The 23,082-nt window shown below is 38.9% G+C and overlaps 1 protein-coding gene across 1 annotated transcript in view; it reads left to right on the forward strand.

Annotated features, from left to right (window-relative positions):
- The window catches only part of syn2b (synapsin IIb), a 363,486-nt gene extending 357,938 nt beyond the window's left edge, over positions 1-5,548 (forward strand). The window contains exons 12-13 of the mRNA XM_048547347.2: positions 2,413-2,707; positions 4,287-5,548. Coding sequence (XP_048403304.1) covers positions 2,413-2,707; positions 4,287-4,422 — 431 coding nt within the window. The 3' untranslated portion in view covers positions 4,423-5,548. The remainder of the gene's footprint in view (positions 1-2,412; positions 2,708-4,286) is intronic.
- The last annotated feature ends 17,534 nt before the right edge of the window (positions 5,549-23,082 follow it).

A 23,082-nucleotide genomic window follows, 5' to 3' on the forward strand; every position in this document is an offset into this window, starting at 1 on the left:
GTTGTTGAATAGAAGTCAATTTTTTCAACAGTTTGAAGGCTCCCACATTGAACAATAAAATATTATGCTATGTCAGGCATCGGCAAAAGATTAGCAGTCTCTCCATCAGGGTTCCAACATGATATGGGACCAAGGACGGATAGCCTGTGGAGTTTAATTCTTGTAGCTAGAGTTATAATGGCAGTTTATCAGACAGCTGGTGATACAAAGTAGCAATACACTTACAAATGTGATCTTCTATGGCCGTTGAGAAGTCACCTGCATGCCCTCAGAAATCGTTCTTTTTTATTTTCCTCCCATTACATATACTGTGAAGGGCCATTTGTGGCTGCCTGAAATTGACCTAGTGTACAGCTGGGCTTTATATATGGCACTGGTGTCGGAATGCCTGAAAGCTTCAAACAGTGGCAAGCACGCACAGTGCCTTAGAGTCATGGCCCATATAAGATGAGCAATGGAGAATGTGTGAGGCACCTCACCAGAATCAACTGAGAGAAATCCACCATGAAACTCCCTGAAATTTAAGCTCAGCTGAATTTTGCTAAATGTTTTGCTAAAATTCAGCCCAGCGTACATTGTTTTACCTTCTTGACTTTGAATAGTAAGTGTAAGTTTGTTTGTTTAAAAACCATAGAATCTTGTGGCTTTCTTCTCTTTGTAAATATCCAGGATTTCAAATTTTGTCTGCTTTCATACAAAAGGTATGAGCTTGTAACCAGATCATACCCAAACTTGGAGGGCTTTTGGATTGTAACAAAATCATTAAGCTCAAACAGATCTTTCCACCTATCAAAAAGCTTTGTATCCACTCCATAAATATGGGATTCCCACACTTTTGGTTTAGAGCATTGAATTTAGCACTACTTTCAAATGACCTGAATTCATAATTCCTACACCTGTGACTCACACGTTCCCCCTTCCTCCATTGACAAAACTGAGATCCTACAGAAACAGGGCGGGACTTCAGGATTGGGCCCATCCACCATTTAGGAGATGCTACTTGGCCTGCTGTGGTCATCCAGCTCCACACTTTGCTATTTCAAATATTCAATGTTTGCACGTCAATTAATTAATCAATTACGCACTATTTTTCAGTGACTCTTCATGCATAAATACCCACGACATTTCTCGATCATAAATTACATGAGGTCACAATTTTATATTGAAGTTTTAACACCTATGCAGCTGATGTTTTGCCCATTTGGAATGATCAAAAGTCTACTTGACAGTAATTAGCATATTAACCAATTTCTAACTTACCACCAAAGGTTTATGTAGGAAAGAATTTTTTTTAAAAATTTATTAATGGGATGAGGTTGTCATTGCTAGGCAGTATTTATTGCCCATCTCTAATTGCCCAGAGAGCAGGTATGAGTCGACGTCATTGCTTTAGGTCTGGAGTCACATGTAGGCCAGACCAGGTAAGGGTAGGAGTTTCCTTCCCAAAGGATATTAGTGAATCAGATGGGTTATTCCCCCGACAATCAATGATGGATTCATGGTCATTAATAGACTCTTAATTCCAGATATTTTACTGACTTCAAACACTGCAATCTGCCATGGTGGGATTCGAACCCAGATATCCAGAATGCTATCCTGGTCTCTGGATTAACAGTCCAATGATAGAACCACTAGGCCATTGCCTCCCCTGAAAACATGAATGATAAACTTCCAAAAATGTTTTTCCAATTTATGGTACTTTATTAGTTATTAATCTGTGACCTACCAATATTATATGAGTGTAACACAAAATTTCTCTTGATTCCTTAACATATTTTTAATCTTAATGGAAAAATATATTGATCTTGACAGTTAAGGAGCGAATGAACCCTATGTTTAATAGACTGGTTACATTAAGGAAATAGAATTTAAATTTTGGAATAAGAAAGTTAATAAAATAGTCCAGCAGAAACTTATCATCAACTGGTGACTTTTGTGAATAGAGTCAACATAGCTCTCCTTAAGTTCTGTAACTTTTCTGCTCAGTTTTCTTATGGCACTTAGCAGATTGCTTATCGTAATTTTTTTTTGCTTTCTTTGGATTTTTTAATTGTTTTTGCTTTCAGCGACCTAGTATGCTATCTCCATGGATTGTTTACTTTTAACTTAAAGTACTTGAGAGCTCCTGTGTTAAACTATTTTAACACTGATCTTGCTTTCAGAAACAAATTTGTATTTTATTAGTGAGAAATGTCTGAGTCATTTTTTGCAATTATGACTTTAAGCTTAAATGTAACCATTGACCTAAAGCATTTGAAGGATTGAATTTCACAAAATGTCACACCTTGGAATATCATTAGGCACATGTAAATAATGCCCTTTAGTTTTATAGTAAGTAAGTGCTGGATTTCAAAGTTTTTGAGGAATTTCTATAAATATAACATTATATAGTATTTCTTGTGCTGAACATAGGGGGCCCAACACAACCCCAAGGACCACACCCACAAAGCCAAGGTCTACTGCCACAACATCATGCTTCTCCTGAGGGGCCACGTCCACAAGGAGGTCTGCGTCCTACTGGCCCCCCAACTCAACAACAAAGGCTGCCAAGCCAAGCAATGCAACAACCACGGACTACTTTGCAAACCCAGCGACCACAAGGCCAACCACTGAAGGGGCAACCTGAGCAGAAGATGCAAGCACAGCCTGCACTCAAATCCCAGCCAACAACCCCTCAACAACAGCCACAGCCTCATCCTCAGTTAAAGTAAGATATTGTTAATTTTAGCTCGTTTTTTGAATGTTATACAACAAATATTGGTAATCCAACAAAAAAAGGATTTGGCTACTATTTCAAATTCAGAGCTTCAGTTTATTAAATTGGATACAAAATAGGCAAGGAAGGAGTGTTCCTTCCCTTTCTTAAGATCTGAAATGGTTGAAAATGCAATATGAAACTCAAAGTGTTCCATTCAACAGGATGCGAGACTCCTCATCACACTTCTTCCCTCTTCTCCATCCTTTCTCTTCCTTTTATGCCTTACATCACCCCATATCTTTACCAGCTGTTAAGTTTCCACCAACTATTTTCACTTCATTTTTATTTCTGATAGACTCGGTTTCCCACTTTCTCACCCATTCTCATTAGCATTTTCCCCTTTCTCATCCCCTTTACCATTTATATTTGCGCACATCTCTTCCCTACCTTCATACACCCCCTCTCCTCCTCCTCTTCAGTTCTCCCTTTTGGTTTAGTCATGATTTTATTATTTTCATTCTTTGTTCTGATTGTATGTTATCTCCTACACAGCAAGGCAGTTAAAAGGCAGTTTAAAAGAAATGAACTGAAAGTACTTGGGTATCTAGGTTCCTAAATCAAGGCACCAGTTGCACCAGATTTAATCAACAGTATGTACAAAATTACTATGAAAACATGAAGTTCTGGAAATACTTAGCAAGTGAGACAATATCAAAGGTGAAAGAAACTGAGTTGCAAATTTAACAAGCTTTCTAGTTCTTTTGATTGGAACCAAATTCAATTTCATCAACTGTTCATAATGATACCACCTCCTAGAAAATTCTGCCAGGCCATGAATTATAATATCATAATTCAAGATAACTCATGCGGTTGCTCAGATACTGCAGATGCAGGGTTACTTACTCTTTCAAACCAACTTACTATTTTGCCCATTGCCCACACTGATTTGCTACAGTACCCAGTGTCACCATTATTTGTACTGAGTGCACAAGAGACAAATTTGTTCAGGCAGGACTCCTGAAAAATTTTATAATTTTTTTCCTGATGCAACCAACAGTGGGCGCAACTTAATTCACAGCCCGTTTGGCTGGTAATTTTAGAAATTAACATCCTTTCTCTTATATCATTGTTTTTGCAAAATCCAATGTGTCATAAAACTATGTTGACTTCCATATTTTGTTTATGATACAATGTGGCTTCATGTAAATGAGAACTTGTGAGCTATAAACAGCTACATAGACAGATATTAGAAATATATTCCATTTTTTAAAAATCTCAAATTGTAAATTTCTTGAATTAAGCTTATTTTCCTTAAAATCAGCATCAACAGAAAAGTTACCATTTCTCAGACTGTTCATGATACAGAGCAACAATAAAAAATGTATCAATATTAATTTATTATTAATCAACAAGTGTCATAGATTGATTAAGGCATATTTTACAGTGCTTATAGAACAAAGATTAGACATGAATTGAGATGTGATCACTTTCAAGAAGGACATGACTTTCTAAGAATAAAATTAGATGGTTTATTGAAAATCTAATATCTTCCGTTTATGTAAAAAAAATGTTTCTTTTTGGTTTTCAGCAAATCACAGTCTTTGACCAATGCATTCAACATTACGGAATCATCATTATTTCGATCAAATTTGAATGAGGATGAAGCTAAAGCTGAAACAATTCGTAATTTGCGGAAGTCCTTTGCCAGCTTATTTTCCGATTAGAAGAAATTGAATGGCATGAAGTGTTGGTTTACCCCATGTCAATGTTACACCAAGCTGTAGAGTGCTACTTTCAGTGATAGTAGACTAATTTGTTTTGTTGCCCTAAAGTTGATGCCTTCTATAATGCATTTGCAAATGCTACTGTGGTATGTACATAATAGGATGTGGTTTAATGAGCTGTTTTATGTCAGTTAGAAGCAACAAGACTCTGGTAAACATAAAACAGATAATACTCTATTTAAGTCAGAACTAGTGCAATATTTGAGTGGTTTCAACAGGGGAAAGAAACTAATCTTTAGCATATTCACTGTGATGTTGTGGTATGTGCACAGAGATGCCTTATAGTGAATGTATTATTTCTATATTTTATCCATGAGGAATTGTGACAATATGGTACTCAATTAAACTGTGCTTCTTTCTGTTGACAGAATACAATATTATCTAACAAACTGCTTTTGTGATTAAATAGACTATGCTGTAATAAGTTTGACTCGGTACATGTGTTGTGGCCAATCTACAAGTTACTTTTGAATTGATCAAAAGTAACAAAAGAAAAATGACCAGTATTAACTGCGAATTGATTGAAATCACTTTGAAATATTAGGAATGAATAAACATTGCATTCCTTAACATTTGCACTTCTAAAAACTGCTTTCTTCTTAAATGTAACTTATAAAAGTAACTGCAGTTGTAGAATAATTTCCCATAGATATCAATGTAATTTACAGTCTGTTATCTTAGTGTGTCATAAAATCTAATATGTAGTAAGTTGTTATTGTTAATATATTTTAGTCTTTTGCTTGCTTTTCTATCCCAGTACAGCTTGTATGATCTGATAAAACTAAACAACTTTGTGTCCGGTGAGCATATACTCATCAAATAAATGAGCATTGTGACTTTTTGGGGAGATACCTCCAAAGGAAACCAGATATTACAGCATATTAAAGTCGTCATATTTTGCTCTACATAATAGCCATATAAGCATCATCTGATATAACTGATATATTACCATTTTGGTATTTCATCACTTTATTGTAGAATGTTGGTGAATTAAACCTACAGTATACCACATACCAATCATATACTGATACTTATCAACATTAAGAATAAAGTCACAGAAATTTAACATCTTTAACAGCAATCAGTCTCTTATTATAGGTGCAGATGCAAAGATGAAAAAACTACTGTAGAATTTAAGCACAGAAGTAAGCTTATAAATTATAGATAACTAAAAAGTCAGGGAAATTGAAAACTGAAAGTTGTAAGTACAGCAAGTGGAAGACAGTTTGGCAAGCCATTCATTGAGAAAGCTAATTCATTGTTTTTTCAGAGCGAGGTGCAGTTTCACACTAGTTTATTTGCTAATCCTTCATCCAAGAACCTGCCAAATGGATCACAGCAGCAATTCCCTACATTTCTAAGTTTGTGTCCTCAACGTGAGGCAAAGTGTAATATTAATATCTTTATCTATGAGTCACACATATGATGGTAATATGAAAGTACAGTTTATCATCCCTGGTTGTAATTTAAGTTGACAAAGGAATCGCGTCTGCTCCCTGAGCATGTTTTGTTTTACAAACTTTTCAGAAGTTTTACGATATATTGCCAACAATATGTTCTCTCTCGTGCCTTCTAACTAAGACACCAATTGGAATAAGCTATTCTGTCTGCTTTTCCTGATGGAATTCTACAACAGGTTGATTCTTGTTTAAGAATGCCCTAAATTTAGGTTTCAGCTTTTACACTCAACTTAAAGGCTTTGCAAGTACACATCTACTGATGCAATGCAGGTAATTCTGTATTAGTAGTCACATTAATCCCCATTTATCATTTTTAATTAAATAATACAGTACATTAAATCCAAATTATTTATAAACTATAACAATTCATTGATATATTCAGGTAGTCCAATCATAGCAAAATTCATACCATCCCAAGATTATATGGCAAGGTGTTCTCGATAAAGATTTATCCAAAATTACGATGAAATTCACAATTACATATGAAAAAGAGGACAGCAAGGATTTAATTTAATCACGTTGGTCTTGTCAAACAAGTACATATAGGAAACAGTAGTATTCTAAACTAGACCAGAATAATCAAGCGACCATTTGTTATCCTACTACTAAATGGCACATATACAGAACGAAGTTAAGGGAATGTTAGCCATCATAGTGTCAACTGCACAAATAATTTTAATATTGGTTATTAATTTTTCAGATTAATTTTTAGTGGAATGCAGTGGTTCAAGAAAGCAGCTCCCGCCACCTTCTCAAGAGCAATAAATGCTGGCCAGCCAGCGACACCCACTTCCCACAAATGAATAAAAAACAAAGTTCTTAGTTTAGATATGAATAGTTACATATTTAAATATAATTAACAAAAAGTTAATTAAGCATCATTTCATAAGTAACAAATATAATGTGGATGGCTGCAATTATAATCAATAGATACTACAGAGACACATTTTAGCCATGAAAATATGCTTCAAAGTAATTTAAGGTTCACCACAGTTTTCATGTATACGATTATCTGAGAAACACGTTTTTGATAGCCAGGTCCTTGCAACGTTTGAACTTGGATAAAGTCTTGAGCAATATCACGAATAAATGTTCATGTAAGACTTTCTTTAGTATGGAACTGTATGTTCCATACTAAAGAAAGAAACTTGCACAGCACCAAAGCATATCACTAATTAAGTATTTTTGCACTTCCATTTATTTAGTAAAACAAATATGGAGGCGATTTGTCCACAGTTCGGTCCCACAAATAGAAATGATATGGATAATTGGGCATGTTTTTGTGTTATGTTAGTTTAGGGATATGTTTTAGCCAGCTCACTGTGAATGTTCCTCTTGCTTTCCTGCAATGGGATCCATTGTGTTAACCTGAGAGGGTTGACAAGAACATTGATATTTTCGTAAGAACTTCAGAAAATTCTTGATTCCAGTCCAGTAAGACTTTGCTATTCCCTATTCACAATGATGCCAAACCACATTATTGTCAAGGATTTCTTGCATCTTAAAGCTATCAATTTTATGTAGTGTAATTATTTTCAATCTCACTTTTCTGGATACCTGGGGGAATAAAATGCCAAAATTCAACAAGAATGCCTTTTCCCAGCCTGTATAATGGAAGTAACTGAAAAACAACATCATCTGTGTAGTTAAAATTATCACAAGCCAATTCTAATTTAAACTTTTAAAAAACAACAGTTTCCACAATTATTCCAGGGGCAAATACATAATTAAAGTTTCGTGTATTGTTTGATGATGATATTCATTAATAAATTTATTTCAAAATATTAGGTTCTCATGAACTAGAAAAGAATCTATGAGTATATGAGAAAATAATCTATAAATATCGATGGAAGAATTATTTGTATACTATAAAAACGTCCTTCGGTGAATGTAATATTGAGTCAACATAGTGATTCCCATTTCCCAAATATACGTCTTAGTTCCTCTGAAAGTTCAAAATAATTCTCTAGATATTGCTGTTTGATAGTCATTCACTGAGAATGTATAGTATTTTAAGCTGAAGACCTCTAAAATAGAAAAAGATCAGGGACCTGGGTGAAATCTGCTTCGAACATTTATTTTCAGAAAGAGTTTTACGAAGTGGAGCAAAAGCTGCTTCTCTGCTCAGCTGAATCGAACAGAATCCTGCCTGATATTACCAGTTATGCTTCTGATAGGATAAAATAAACTTGCATGAGCAGATGCACTTATGAGATGCATAGGGTCATATTTTGGCTCCACAATATCACAATCAAGTTACAATCTATCCAGTTGAGATAAATTATTGTTTGGATGCCTCATCAATGGTCGGGGAGCATCAAGGCTAGCAACTGGAATGAGACTATGTAGTTCTCTTCCTCAGCTCAATCCGACAGAGCTCTCAATTCTGCATGCAGTACAGAGTGGGAACCGTGGTACCATTATTAAAAACTCACTTTCACATTTAGCTGGGCCTCATCCCAAAGATTCAATGACATCATGGAAAAGTCCTAAAGGTAGAGGGTCTAATCCATGTGCCCCTGCTACAGAAATTGTGTTTCAGGATTTCAAGATTATTAGAGTTTACTTTAATGCCAGTGGGAAATCAGAGAGAATGGCCTGCAACTTGCATACAATTTTTTACTGAAGGCACCAGAGTAAGCTCACTATTTGGGACAAGTTAAGGCACTCATTTTTCCTTTTTTCATGGGCCTGTAGAATAATGCACTCAACCAGAAAAATGGAAAGTGGGTCATTCTTTTACATAAACTGCTGTATAGATACCACATCAATCTTATGTTCACGTGCAAACAGATATTCAGAATCTTATCTATTGGATGTTAGTACTCGTGAAGCGTGTGACACATTGAGAGTGATGAGGTCTTAAGCAAGGAATGGCAATAAGTGACAAGGAAAGATTTATAAAAGCAACAGTTAAAAGCGCATGTTTAGGGAAAACCTCCTCTCACTTTCCAAAAACAGTTTAATGTCGTAATGTTGTTTATTTTGACAGCATTTCATGCACAAACTGAAAATAAATAATACAGGTGAGTTCAGAGAAACAAGTTTTCCTGATATTGTTTTCAATGCAAATGTTAGTATAAACATTTATAAATGAGAAGCTGTCCAATTTATTTGGTTATTCTTGTGTGTTTTTTAATTTACCAGATATCTGTCATTTTGTGGCCTGTTCCACATACCTATGAGCTAGTAATAATCAAATTGTCATTTGGTGCTAAGGAACTTGTGCACTGCTGAAACCATGACATATTCTGCTTAAGCTTTTTCATTTTGCACTCATCAGGAAAATTTGCAAAAGTTAGAAAAGGGCAAAAGGGACTGCAATTGATGAAGACTTTGCCATGGAGAATGCATCAATTAGATTATGACTGAGACCAAACTGACAAGCATTGTTTAAATTTAAACCTTGCAGATTAACTCTGATTGGTCAAACCTATGTCCTGAAAAAATAAGCAGGAGAATGGCTGTTACCTGTTTGGTTGAGTTGGAACAGCTGCAACACATTTACTTTCTGACTGCAAAGTTTGAGAAACCTGAATATAATGCATGTAGTTTGTAGTATATGCAAATGCACCAAACTAGAAGAACAACTAATAAACGAAAATTGGTTATCAGTGTAATTCTTAACACACTCGAGCTTATTGAGCAAATGGTGTCCAATGGCAATATCAGATTTAATGTTCAATACTGTAATTTGGGTTTTACGAGCATGGACGAGTTGGGTACGGTCAGTCCCTTGCCTGCTTTGAACAGCTGGAGGGATATGCTACTTGATATCATTTGCCAGTCTTCTAGACATACCTGCATCACACCATCAAGAAAAGTCATACATCATGAACAAAATCTTTTTAGGGGCAAAAACAACCATTGGTAATGTGTACAGATCCATGTAAGATGTCCTGTGGTGCCTATCCCAACATCTTGAACAACTGACTGCATTGTTTTTACTAAGTTGAAGCCATCAAGGTGAGATTTTTGCTTAAAAAGTGGCAAATTGCCTGTGAGGGAAGATTACTGCTTGTTAATGACCTTGTTAACTGTAGATCTCACCCTGTTAATATGCAGTTTCCTATCCTACCACCCGCTGCAAGCAAACTAGATGCAGAGAATTCTTGACATAGAAATCAAAGTGGGTACCTGGTGACTTCTGTTCACCACATGCTCCAAAGCACCTTCATGTTAGACATCAGGCACCAATATCTCAGGAATAGAGATAATGGGAACTGCAGATGTGGAGAATCCAAGATAACAAAGTATGGGGCTGGATGAACACAGCAGGCCAAGCAGCATCTCAGGAGCACAAAAGCTGATGTTTCAGGCCTAGGGGTCTAGGCCCAAAACGTCAGCTTTTGTGCTCCTAAGATGCTGCTTGGCCTGCTGTGTTCATCCAGCCCCACACGTTGTTATCCAATATCTCAGGATATGCTCCATAGGCATTGGTCACACTCACCCTATGAAAACTGGCATATAACATGTGCGATTCTCTAAGAACTCCCATAGTGCATCTCTAATCCACTTACAGGACACTTCTGGACTTCAATCCTGCATCTTGGGGCAAAACAGCATCTATTATTGTAAGCTACAGCAAGGACACTATAGGCTCAAGGACAAGCTATCGAGCTCATGGACTTGACCAGGCAGCATCACCAGGCAGTTTGTTTACTCTCATAGCACTCAACAACTCTGAGCCTACCTGGATGCTCATGGAATCCCTGCCTTGCCTGTTGCTTTTGCCCCTTGCCAACACTTGCCCTGGTGCACATTGACTTTTTAAAGATGATGCCAGCACCAGGATGTCAGTCAATCCAGGATATCCCAACAATCAGTACAGTGACTGGTAGAATGAGGCTAAAATCAGGCAAAAGGGATACCATGTGTACAGGATAGGCACTTGGGTTGTGACTTTATTGTAGCAGTGTGAGACAGCTAGCTTCATCCATTGCTCAAACTTTCCTTGGTAATCTGAGGTAGACTGCGTACGTTTCAAAACCAAACATGATAGTCTTAGGCTTAAATGTTCTGTATAATTCATTCATTGGATATGGGCATTATTGGTTAGACCAATATCTACCATCACAAATTATCCTAGTCAAGGTGATGGCGAGTTGCTTCTTGAACCACTGTAGTTCTTGGGATTAAGGGACATCTAAAGAACTATTAGGAAGGGAATTTCAGGATTTTGATTCAGCAACAGTGAAGGAATATTTATGCCTCCAAGACTAGGTACATTGTTGCCCCAGTCTTTCTAAGTGGTAGAGGATGTACATTTGGAAAGTGCTATCAAAGCAGCCTTGATGTCTAAATGAACCGCATCTTGGAGATGGTACACAATACTGCAACAGTGCATTGTTGGTGGGGGAGTGAATGTTTGTGAATGTAGTGCGGTCAAGCTGGATGATGAAAAGTTCTTTGAAAATTGTTAGGACTGCATTCATCCAGGCAAGTGGGGAATATTCCATCACACACTTGATTTGTACCTTGTAGACAGGTTTTGGAGAGCCAAGGAGTTACTTGCTGCAAGATTCCTGGCCTCTGATCTGCTGTTGTAGCCACACTATTTATATGGCTTGTTTAGTTGGGTTTCTGGCTAATAGTGACCCCCAGGGTTTTTATATTTGGTATCTAGCAATGGTATTTCAGTAAATGTCAAGAGGCTGTGGTTAGATTCTCTCGTGTTGAGATGGTCATTGCCTGACCTTGCTGTTATGTGTGTGTTGCTTGACAGTCGTCATACCCAGACTTGGAATACTGCGTGAAATTCTGGTTTTCCTGCTATAGGAAGGATGTTGTGAAACTTGAAAGGGTTCAGAAAAGATTTACAAAGATGTTGCTAGGGTTGGAGTGTTTGAACTGTATGGAGAGGCTGAATGGACAGGAGCTATTTTCTTTGGAGCATCCAAGGCTGAGGGGTGACCTTATAGAGGTCTATAAAATCATGAGGAGCATGGATAGGATAAATAGACAAGCCCAAAGCTAAAAGGCATAGGTTTAAGGCAAAGGAGAAAAGATTTAAAAGGGACCTAAGGGGCAATTTTTTTCACGCAGAGGTTGGAGCATGTATGGAATGAGCTGCCAGAGAAGTGGTGGAGGTTGGTACAAATACAACATTTAAAAGACATCTGGCTGGGTATATGAATAGGAAGGGTTTAGAGGGTTAGGGGCCAAATGCTAGCAAATGAGACTAGATTTATTTGGGATATCCAGTTGACATGGACATGTTGACTAAAGGGAGGTCTTTTTCTGTGCCGTATTTCTCTCTGATTCTATGATTCTATGATCTTGCTACATTTGGTCAAGGAGTCAAAATAGTGCTGAACTCCCTGCATATTTATGTGTCTGTCTAAATGCCTCTTCAACATTACTATCATATCTGCTTCTACCACCCTCTGTGTAAAAAACTTACCTTAAACATCTTTAAACATTCTCCCTCTCTTCACACAAACTCTGTCTTTCTTTCCCCATCTCACACACACTCTCTCCTCCCCTTACTCACATATGCACACACACTCACTCACCCTCTATCCCCACCTCATTTTCACACTAGTGTACACACACAATCTCTCTCTCTCTCTCCTCCCTCTCTCACACACACTTTCTCTCTCCTCCCCTGTCTCTGCTTCTCTCTCTCTCTCTCTCTCATACACACACACACACACACACACACACATACGCACATACACACACACACACGCACATACACACGCACACACACGTAAATCTATGGGGTGAATTTGTATTGGCAGGTACATTATTTGTTCAAAAAGTGCACAATTTATAGACAGTCAGTCAATGTGGTGTTTTATAAATTCCTACTTTTGAAATAAAACCAGTCTGACTTCAAACCAAAACATAAACAGATTCTAAACAAGGCTTCACACCTAACATACATTGTCTGACCTAAAATGTCACGTCTTCTTTACACTGATAAAGCCTTTAATTGTCTCAGGATAATGACTAGAAAGGAATTCGGGGATTTTCATATACATATTAATCAATTAAAGCCTTCCAACTGATTAAAGATTTAACAGCAACTTAGGTTTGTTTAATACATCCTCACCAATGATGTGATGTTTTGATCTTTCAGTTATATATTCTGTGCCTGATATGACATCACTAACACCTGAAGAGGGAGTGAGGCCCTGAAAGCTTATGTTTTCAGATAAACTTGTTGGTCTATAGCCTGGTGGCATGTGATTTCTGACATTGTCTAACAGGTTTATTTGAAATTACAAGCTTTCAGATTGTAGCCCCTTCATCAGGTGAAGGGGCTACAATCTGAAAGCTTGTGATTTCAAATAAACCAGTTGGACTATAACCTGGTGTCATGTGATTTCTGACTTTTTCCACACCAGACCAACGCTGGCACCTCCATATCATGGCTACTTTAAACCTATGCCATTAGTATTTGACATTTCCATCCTGGCAAAACAACTCTCACTATCCATCCTCCCATAATTTTATATACTTCTATCAGGTCACCCTCAGCCTCCGATGGTCTAGCGAAAACAGCAGAAGTTTGTCTAAGATAACAAAGTGTGGAGCTGGATGAACACAGCAGGCCCAGCAGCATCTCAGGAGCACAAAAGCTGATGTTTCGGGCCTAGACCCTTCATCAGAGAGGGGGATGGGGAGAGGGTTCTGAAATAAATAGGGAGAGAGGGGGAGGCGGAACGAAGATGGAGAGAAAAGAAGATAGGTTGAGAGGAGAGTATAGGTGAGGAGGTAGGGAGGGGATAGATCAGTCCAGGGAAGACGGACAGGTCAAGGAGGCGGGATGAGGTGGTAGGTAGGAAATGGAGGTGCGGCTTGAGGTGGGAGGAAGGGATGGGTAAGAGGAAGAACAGGTTGGGGAAGCGGAGACAGGCTGGGCTGGTTTTGTGATGCAGTGGGGGGAGGGAATGAGCTGGGCTGGTTTTGGGATGCAGTGGGGGGAGGGGACGAGCTGGACTGGTTTTGTGATGCAGTGGGGAGAGGGGAAGAACTGGGCTGGTTTTGGGATGCAGTGGGGGAAGGGGAGATTTTGAAGCTTGTGTAGTCCTCATTGATATCATTGGGCTGCAGGGTTCCCAAGCGGAATATGAGTTGCTGTTCTTGCAACCTCCAGGTGGCATCATTGTGGCACTGCAGGAGGCCCATGATGGACATGCCGTCTGAGGAATGGGAGGGGGAGTTAAAATGGTTTGCGACTGGGAGGTGCAGTTGTTTGTTGCGAACCGAGCAGAGGTGTTCTGCAAAGCGGTCCCCAAGCCTCCGCTTGGGATGGGAAACCAAGCGGAGGCTTGGGGACTGCTTTGCAGAACACCTCCACTCGGTTCGCAATAAACAACTGCACATCCCAGTCGCGAACCATTTTAACTCCCCCTCCCATTCTTCGGACGACATGTCCATCATGGACCTCCTGCAGTGCCACAATGATGCCACTCGAAGATTGCAAGAACAGCAACTCATATTCAGCTTGGGAACCCTGCAGCCCAATGGTATCAATGTGGACTTCACAAGCTTCAAAATCTCCCCTTCCCCCACTGCATCCCAAAACCAGCCCAGCTCATCCCCTCCCCCCACTGCATCACAAAACCAGCCCAGCCTGTCTCCGCTTCCCTAACCTGTTCTTCCTCTTACCCATCCCTTCCTCCCACCTCAAGCCGCACCTCCATTTCCTACCTACCACCTCATCCCGCCTCCTTGACCTGTCCGTCTTCCCTGGGCTGATCTATCCCCTCCCTACCTCCTCACCTATACTCTCCTCTCTACCTACCTTCTTTTCTCTCCATCTTCGTTCCGCCTCCCCCTCTCTCGCTATTTATTCCAGTTCCCTCTCCCCATCCCCCTCTCTGATGAAGGGTCCAGGCCCGAAACATCAGCTTTTGTGCTCCTGAGATGCTGCTGGGCCTGCTGTGTTCATCCAGCTCCACACTTTGTTATCTTGGATTCTCCAGCATCTGCAGTTCCCATTATCACTGAAGTTTGTCTAACCTCTCTTACAGTTAATACACTCCAGTCCAGGCAACATCCTGGTAAACCCCTCTCCAAAGCCTCCACATTCTTCCCATAGTGTGGTGACCAGAACTGTACACAGTACTCCAAATGTGGTTGACTCTGAACTGCCCTCTGGGCAATTACGGATGGGCAATAAATGCTATCTAGCCAGCGATGCCTGCATCCCATGAATGAATAGAGAAAAAATATGTAGCCTAACTAAAATTTTACACAGCTGCATTTGTCAGCTTTTATTTGCCAACTTTTATCCTCAATGCCCCAACTGATGAGGCAAGCATGCCATATACCTTCTTTACTGACATATCCACTTGTGTTGCCACTTTCGGGGACTTTAACCTCAAGATCCTACTGTATATCAATGCTCCTAAGAATCCTACTATTTACTTTATACTTTCCTCTTACATTTGACCTCCCAAAATACAACACCTCACACTTGTCTGGATTAAACTCCAATTGCTCAACTTTCTAACTAATCTATTTCCTGCTGTATCCTTTGACAACCTTCCTCACTATCACAACTCCACCAAGTTTTGTGTCATCTGCATAATTTACTAATGAGACCATTTATATTTTAATCCAAATCATATGTACATAAAAAAACAGAAGTCCCAGCACTGATCAAACTAAATTATTAATTATTGAAAAATAATTCAATTCAATGGTAGGGAATGTTCCTGTACTGTACATGCTTGCAATCAACATCTCGTAGTGGGATGTGATCTTGCATATGAATCTTCTTCAATCCTACGTTGTGGGCACTGCTTTACCCCAATTATGTAACATTTCAAACTTATTGTCACAAAACGCAATTTTTCGCTAGACCATCAGAGGCTGATGCTGACCTGATTGAAGTATATAAAATTATGGGAGGATGGATAGTGAGAGTTGTTTTGCCAGGATGGAAATGTCAAATACTAATGGCATAGGTTTAAAGTAGCTATGATATGGAGGTGCCAGCATTGGTCTAGGGTGGAATAAGTCAGAAGTAGTAAGTGGTATCTAACTTTCATAAAATAAAAGCAAGATCCTGCTGATGCTTGAAACAAACACCGAAAGTACTAGACAAACTCAACAGGTCAGGCAGCATCTGCAAAGACAGAAATACGTTTTGAGTCTGATATATTGCTTTTGGAGTTCAAATGTTAACTCTGTTTCCCTTCTCCAAAAATGCCGAGTTTCTCCATCAATTTCTGTATCTATCAATGTAGAGAATAGAAGCAAGAGAAGGCCCTTCAGCTGTTTGAGCTGCTCCACCATTCAATACGATCATAGCTGATTATTCAACTCAATACTTTAGTTCCTACTTTCTCCCCCATTCCCTATGATCCATTTAACCAGAAGAACTCTATCTTCTTCTTGAAAACATTCAATGTTTTGGCCTCATCTGCTTTTGGTGGCAAAGAATTCTACAGGCTCACCACTCTCTGGGTGGTAAAATTTCTCCTTATTTCAGTCCTTAGTACTTTGCCCTGTATCCATAAATGGTGACCCCCCTGGTTCTAGCCTTTCCAGTCACTGGAAAATTCCTTCCTTCATTTACCCTATCTAGACCTGTTACACTTGTTTCTGATTTTCATCAATTTCATTTCAATTGGATTTTGACCATTGTTCCATAGCTTTGAAAACTTTAATTCATTTTGAACAAAGAACAAAGAACCTGAACCAACACATGATGTCTTTCTAAACCAGAAACTTTTGCCTCTCTACAGTTCATATCCGTCTATCCCCTGCCTAATTATACATCTGTCAAGATGCCTTTTAAACATTGCTATTGTATCTGCTTCTACCACCAGCTCTGGCAGTTAATTCCAGGGAATTGCCACTCTCTGTGTAAAAACATTTCCCTCTCACATCTCCTTTAAGCTGCACCCTTTTTACCTTAAACCTATGTCATGCAATAATTGACATTTCTAAACTGGAAAAAAAATTGCGACTATCCATTCTATCCATACCTCTCATAATTTTGTAAACTTCTATCAGATTGCCCCTCGGCCACCAACATTCACATGAAAACAAATCAAGTTTGTCCAATCTCTGGTCTAAGCTAAATGTCTACTTCTTTCCATGTTTCCAATACTTTCTCCACCATGTCCTCCTACTCCTCATCTATGTGCTTTCCCTTCCCAAAATCATTTGAAAACATGACATCAAGTTCTATTTATACTGACATCATTGCTAAAAGAATACAGTCACAAAGGGATAGCAAGAACTGCAGATGCTTGAAGTCAGAGTCAATACAGAGTGGAGCTGGAGGAACACAGCAGATCAGGGCGCATCACAAGAGCAGGAAGGAAAGTCAACATTTTGCGTCAGGACCTTTCTTCAGAACTGCAACCCCCGGGTGATAAAGACATCAGTTGATCTCTCTCCCACTGCAGCACCCTGGTGATACCAGTACTGATTAAGGTTTCCAACCTGAAATGTTGACTTTCCTGCTCCTCCAATGCTGCCTGACCTGCTGTGTTCCTCTAGTTCTACACTATATCGACTAAAAGAGTACGGAATTGGGTTTTCAAAAATATGTAATTATATATCGGTTAAACTACAATATTTCACCAATATTGGCATTGCAACAAATTCCAGACAATTACATTTTTAATATTTTTCAGTTTGAAACATTATGTTCTCTCATCTCTCCATATTGTATTCTGCATTACTTTCTGTGATGAGACTCTGGGTGACATAATAACACATTTCAATTGCTTTATAGTCAGAGATTATAAAGTGAGACAAATAAATGTTGCTTGATACACCTGCTGATTTCCCTTCCTGGAAGAGAAGTATCTTGATTCTGTTCAGCAGCCCTGTTAAGATTCAAGCTAAATATCAGATCTTGACGTCAAAGAGAATCGCAAGCGTAAGAGAATGGTACCACAGGGATTGTTCTTAATTTTTCATGGGATATGGGCATCATTTATTGTCCACCACTCATTACCTTTGAGAATATGGCAGAGAACCATCTTTTAAATTCCACATCCATCTGACGTGGATACTTCCACTGGCTCTGTTAGGAAGAGAGCTCCAAGATTTTTATTCAACAGCAATGAAAGAATGGCAACACAATTTCAAGTTAGGATGGAATGTAGGTCAGAGAGAAACTTGCTGGTAGCATTGTCACATACCAGTTGCCATTGTACCTCTTGGCCGTAGAGGTCACCAGTTTGGAAGGTGTTGGCAATGGAACCTTGGAAAGTTGCTCCAATTCATCTAGCATATAGTACAGGTAGTTGCCAATGTCCATTGGTGATGGAGAGAGTGAATGGGGGGTGATGAAGTGTCAGGCATGTGGACTGTATTGTCCTGGATGGTCTCAAGCTTCTTGAATGTTGATGAAGCTGCACTCAACCAGGTAAGTGGGATGTATTCCTTCACACTCCTGACATGAGCCTTGTAGATAGTGAGGCTTTGAGGAGGCAGGAAGTGAGTTACTCACTTCATAATTCACAAACTCCGACTTGCTGTTGTAGCTATAGTATTTTTATGGCTAATCAAATTCAGTTTCTAGTTAATGGTTGCCATCAGGATGTTAATAGAGGAGGATTCAATGATGATAATATTTTTGATTGTCAAGAGGAGATGATTACATCATTTCTTGTTGAAGTTAGTCATTACCTGGTACCTAAGTGACATGAATGTTACTTGGCACTCATCAGCCCAAGCCTGAATGTTGTTCAGGTTTTGCTGAATTTGGATACTGACTCCTTCAGTATCTGAGGAGTTGCAGATGGCATTGAACGTTGTACAAACAGCAGCGAACATCACCAGTTCAGACCTTATGATATCAGAGAGAGGATCTCTGAATAAAAAAAACTACTCAAGTTCATTGAGTCCAGGAATCCAGGATGGATAATCTCCAATACCCACAACGAACTTTTCCATGTTTCCGAACTGAAAATCCAGAAACACAGCTTAATGGTCCAGAGGACATTAAGTCAAACCCCATCACACCAGCCAGGGAATGAATCTAGAATAAAAATGCAATCTCAAAAATGTTATTACCAGATTGTCATGACAACCTATTTTGTTCAATTGAAAGATTCACTGTTCTTACCTGTGCTGAATAATAGGTGACTCTGGCAATGGAGTGACTCTTAATTTTCCTCTGAAATGGCTTCTGAAGCCACCAAGTTAAATGGGGGATGAGTAATAAATGCTGGCCTTGCTAATATTGTCCACACCCTGTGGACAAATAAAAGGATCACTGAATTTCACACCAAATTAGTAATTTGCTTCTAACACAGCAAATATAAACACTTAAAATTCAACATTAGGAAGGGAGTAATTGCATGTCTAGCTTTTAAGATTACCTTACTTTACTAAGTATTTCTTCTCACAATGTTAATAGAAAAGTTTTCACCCCAGAGTTTCACATAAAAAGCAAAACAGTAAATTGCATGGTAACACCACTCCAGACTTGTTTTTATCCTGCTGGAACAGTAAACTCACTCATTCTATTTTGCAGCTAATTTCTATTTTTTTTTAATTTCATGTATCCCTTGGCTTATTATGTCCTTGATCAGCAAGAAACTATTTGAAGTATTAACACTGATGTTATGTGGGTAATTAGGACAGCCAACTTTCATACAAAAAAATTCCACAAATAGTGAGAGTATGCCTCTGATTTGATCCTCTCATAAACATTCTTAACCTATACACACCTCTCACAGCCATTGCAGTGATACAGATCACTCCCTGATATACACCAGAGTTAGAATGAAATCCTTGAAACTATTTAATTCAAAGCAGAAATGCCATCCTCGTACCAACATCCACAACACTGCCCAGCTCTGGATGAAGGGGCTTGGATTCAAGTCCCACTTGCTCCAGAAGTGTGTAATAATATCTCTGAACAGGTTGATTTAAAAAAAGGAGCCAAACATTCCTTGGCTCGCTTGAACAGACACTCTCTTAATCACACACAGCGACTGCAGAAGCGAAATGGAAGGTATTGTATTTCGTGACATCAGCTATTTTGTTGTGCCCTCAATATATAGGAAACAAGAGTGGGAAAATTGCTGACTGGTTTGAGCTAACATCTAATTGATATTACCTGTCTTTAAAGCCAAATTATCCAATCTCATTAAATGCAAGAGAGATCTAAGAAGAAGTTCCCAAATGCATGAAAACCACTGAAACTGTAATCCAATTCACTGCTAGGCCATGTAGTAATAGCTATTGATTGCAACTGTACCAAAGTATGTAGATACCCAAAACAACACAGGGAACGTTTTACACATATACGATTGGATTGAAAAGGTAAAAGGCATTCAACAAATAAAACAGTTCAGTAGAAAACAAAATCAAGAAGGTCATTACTGACTGCAATAAACAGTTGGAGAAATGGTGGAGTGTTACTTCCTGTGGTACTCTAAGGTAAACATTGTCACTAAGGAAGTTCTGGAGACCACAGGGATCTTAATCCCTATGGAAGAGCTGTACAATAAGAACAAAATATAGGAACATGGCAAAATTATTAGCTTGCTTGATATGGCCAAAATTCCACGCGCTAATGCAAAACTCTCTGAATTATCAAGCACAGGAAATGGGTATTCCTATATCATCTGTACAAACTTCTCTCTATCTCTAATGGTGGAAGTGGCAATATCCCAGGATATATATTATGCAAAGGTTGTGACCAAAGTGTGCAAGAACAAATATGACGACTGTAATTGGCAACCACCATGAAGGCATAGTGTTGCACAGCATCATGGGAAAAGTATTTGACTGTGTTGCCCTTGTCTGATCCTGGCTGAATATATCAGTCCTTGAATTCTACTGCAGCTTCAGAACCAGAAGTTTCATTTTTGACAAGATCTTCTCAGTTTGGCAGCTGCAAACAGAAATATTTTGAACAAAGGGTACCACCATTGATTGCCTTTATTGATCTCACCAAGATATTCAACCATTTGAACAAAGACTGATTATTTCAGATGCAAGAGAAAACTGGCTGCCCTGAAATGCTATACACAATATGATCTTTGTTTCAGGAAGATAGGTAAGGTCAGCTGTGAGGGAACAACATCAGAACTCTTTGAGATCCACAATACAAATGCAGTTAGGTTCTGGCACCGAAACTCTTTAGCACATTCCTCTCTTCGCTGCTGTCAGTTTCAGTTCATCAAAAATGAGTGTCTACTTACAGAGTATAACTGACAGAAAGCTGTTCAGTAGCACATATATTCCCATCCTTCATTATACATTGCATCTGCAGGACAGAAACAGGCCATTCTGCCCAACTGATCAGTGCTTATTTAAATGCTCCACACAAGCCTCCTCCAAGCCTAAATGGTTATACAGTATTATGTAATTTCAAATCTGCAGCCTAATGGAATGAAAATGTTTATTTCAACAATATAGTCACAATTTCCTAAGTTCAGCGACATTTAAATCTTCAAAAGTTTTCCCCAAGGTGTTGGCACATAACTACAATGAAGTGCATTTGTTGATGTTACCCAAACAGATTACATCTATTGGCATAAGGTATCTCTGGATCCCTGTACTGGATTAAAATTCAATGAGAAAGATCATATTAAACCTACGAGGGAAGTTAAAGATCAGAGTAAATTAAAGAAAAGGCTTAAAATACTATGAGAAATATTAGTAATAATAAATAACAATTATTAATAATGACAATAAAAAGCTTGAGGATTTGTACTATTTTACAAAACCAGAAAAAGACAACCAAGATCTTGATAAAAAGAAAAAAAATCTGGAATGAGAGTAAAGCAGTCAGGAATATAAAAGCATTTGTAGAAGTTTTCATAAGTATATAAAAACAAGAGCAGTTAAAATAACGTTGGTTCATTAACAACAGCAAAAAATGGGAATGTGGAAATGGCAGAGGTGCTGAATTAATATTTTGTGTCTATCTTCACCGTAGAAGATGCAAATACCAGAAGTAGAGGAACTTGCAGCAGCATATGGCCAAGGACTCCAAGGAGGTGGAACTCCAACAGTTGTTCTGAGATCACAAAATTTGAGCCTTGAGGTGGGCTATTTCTCAGAAATTTAGAGACATTCTGATTGGTGCAGAGTTTGAAGAGTTTATGGACAATAAACCACTCAGATAATATCAAATGTCTGCCACACCTGGAGCATCCAAGACCCAATGGACCATTGAACCCTTGCAATTTTGATTCCGGGTTCAGAGCAGGTCAGGCAAAATAATGCAAATGCTATTGCTCTCAGTTGGAAGATTGACTGTAGGAGGGAATCTATCCCTGCCCTGCTGAAGGAAGCTGCAAGTGGCTCCATTCCCGTGCCCCAAGGCAAAGGCAACATTCTGAATTTGATTCCCTATGACATTCAAACTTAGATTCAGCAGATGCAATGACTAAGATCCAAACTTGATCCAGACAGGCTGAGCCATATGTGATTTCACTTTCACCATTTATCTCACAAGAGGACTTCAGAATTTCAGCTGATTGACTTGGACATCAGTAAACAGCACTATTACTGAAAGGCATAACAATCAGCAACCTAGCACCAGGTAATAAGGAAGTCCAAACTGGCACAGAAACTGTTTAGGTGCTGAAAGAGGATCAGGGAGGAAGATAGGGTCCTCTATCCATTAATTCATGACAAGGAGAGAAAGGTGAGTCTCAGCCTCAGCTGAGAAAGGCCAGCCTCAGTAATCACTGTTCATGATCAAGCAAAACATCAAGCAATGGAAAAGATGACATGTTTAGGTGAGAGCGCGGTGCTACTAGCCCGGGATGGCTATTGGTATTAATGACAATCGTAACAATTGTGAGAAGTGTACTTTGTGGAAAGCGGAGAAGTAACTTCACCCCAGCGTGGGATCCCTTGTCAACAAGAGACCTCTAGAGGTCCTTGCACTAGATTTTGCAGTTCTTGACTGAGAGTGAACAAAGTGCATTGAGTACATCCCAAAGCAGGGGTGTTTATCACATCATCCCACATTGATACATGGGCTGTTCTGCACACAATGTCTTCTTTGGACAAGACTCAGTCCTTCCCATGAATCATCACTTTGTGCTCACCACACCTTCTGATAGAAGTGGCCAATTTCCTGGAAATGGTTCAGTGAAGACCTGACAGTAGGCAAAAACTGAAGCAACAAGTGCCACAATCACTGACTCCTGGAGGCCTGACTGACCTCAAACCCAATGTGGTGATCCAT

The sequence above is a fragment of the Stegostoma tigrinum genome, chromosome 11, assembly GCF_030684315.1.
Source record: "Stegostoma tigrinum isolate sSteTig4 chromosome 11, sSteTig4.hap1, whole genome shotgun sequence".
Classification (NCBI taxonomy): domain Eukaryota; kingdom Metazoa; phylum Chordata; class Chondrichthyes; order Orectolobiformes; family Stegostomatidae; genus Stegostoma; species Stegostoma tigrinum.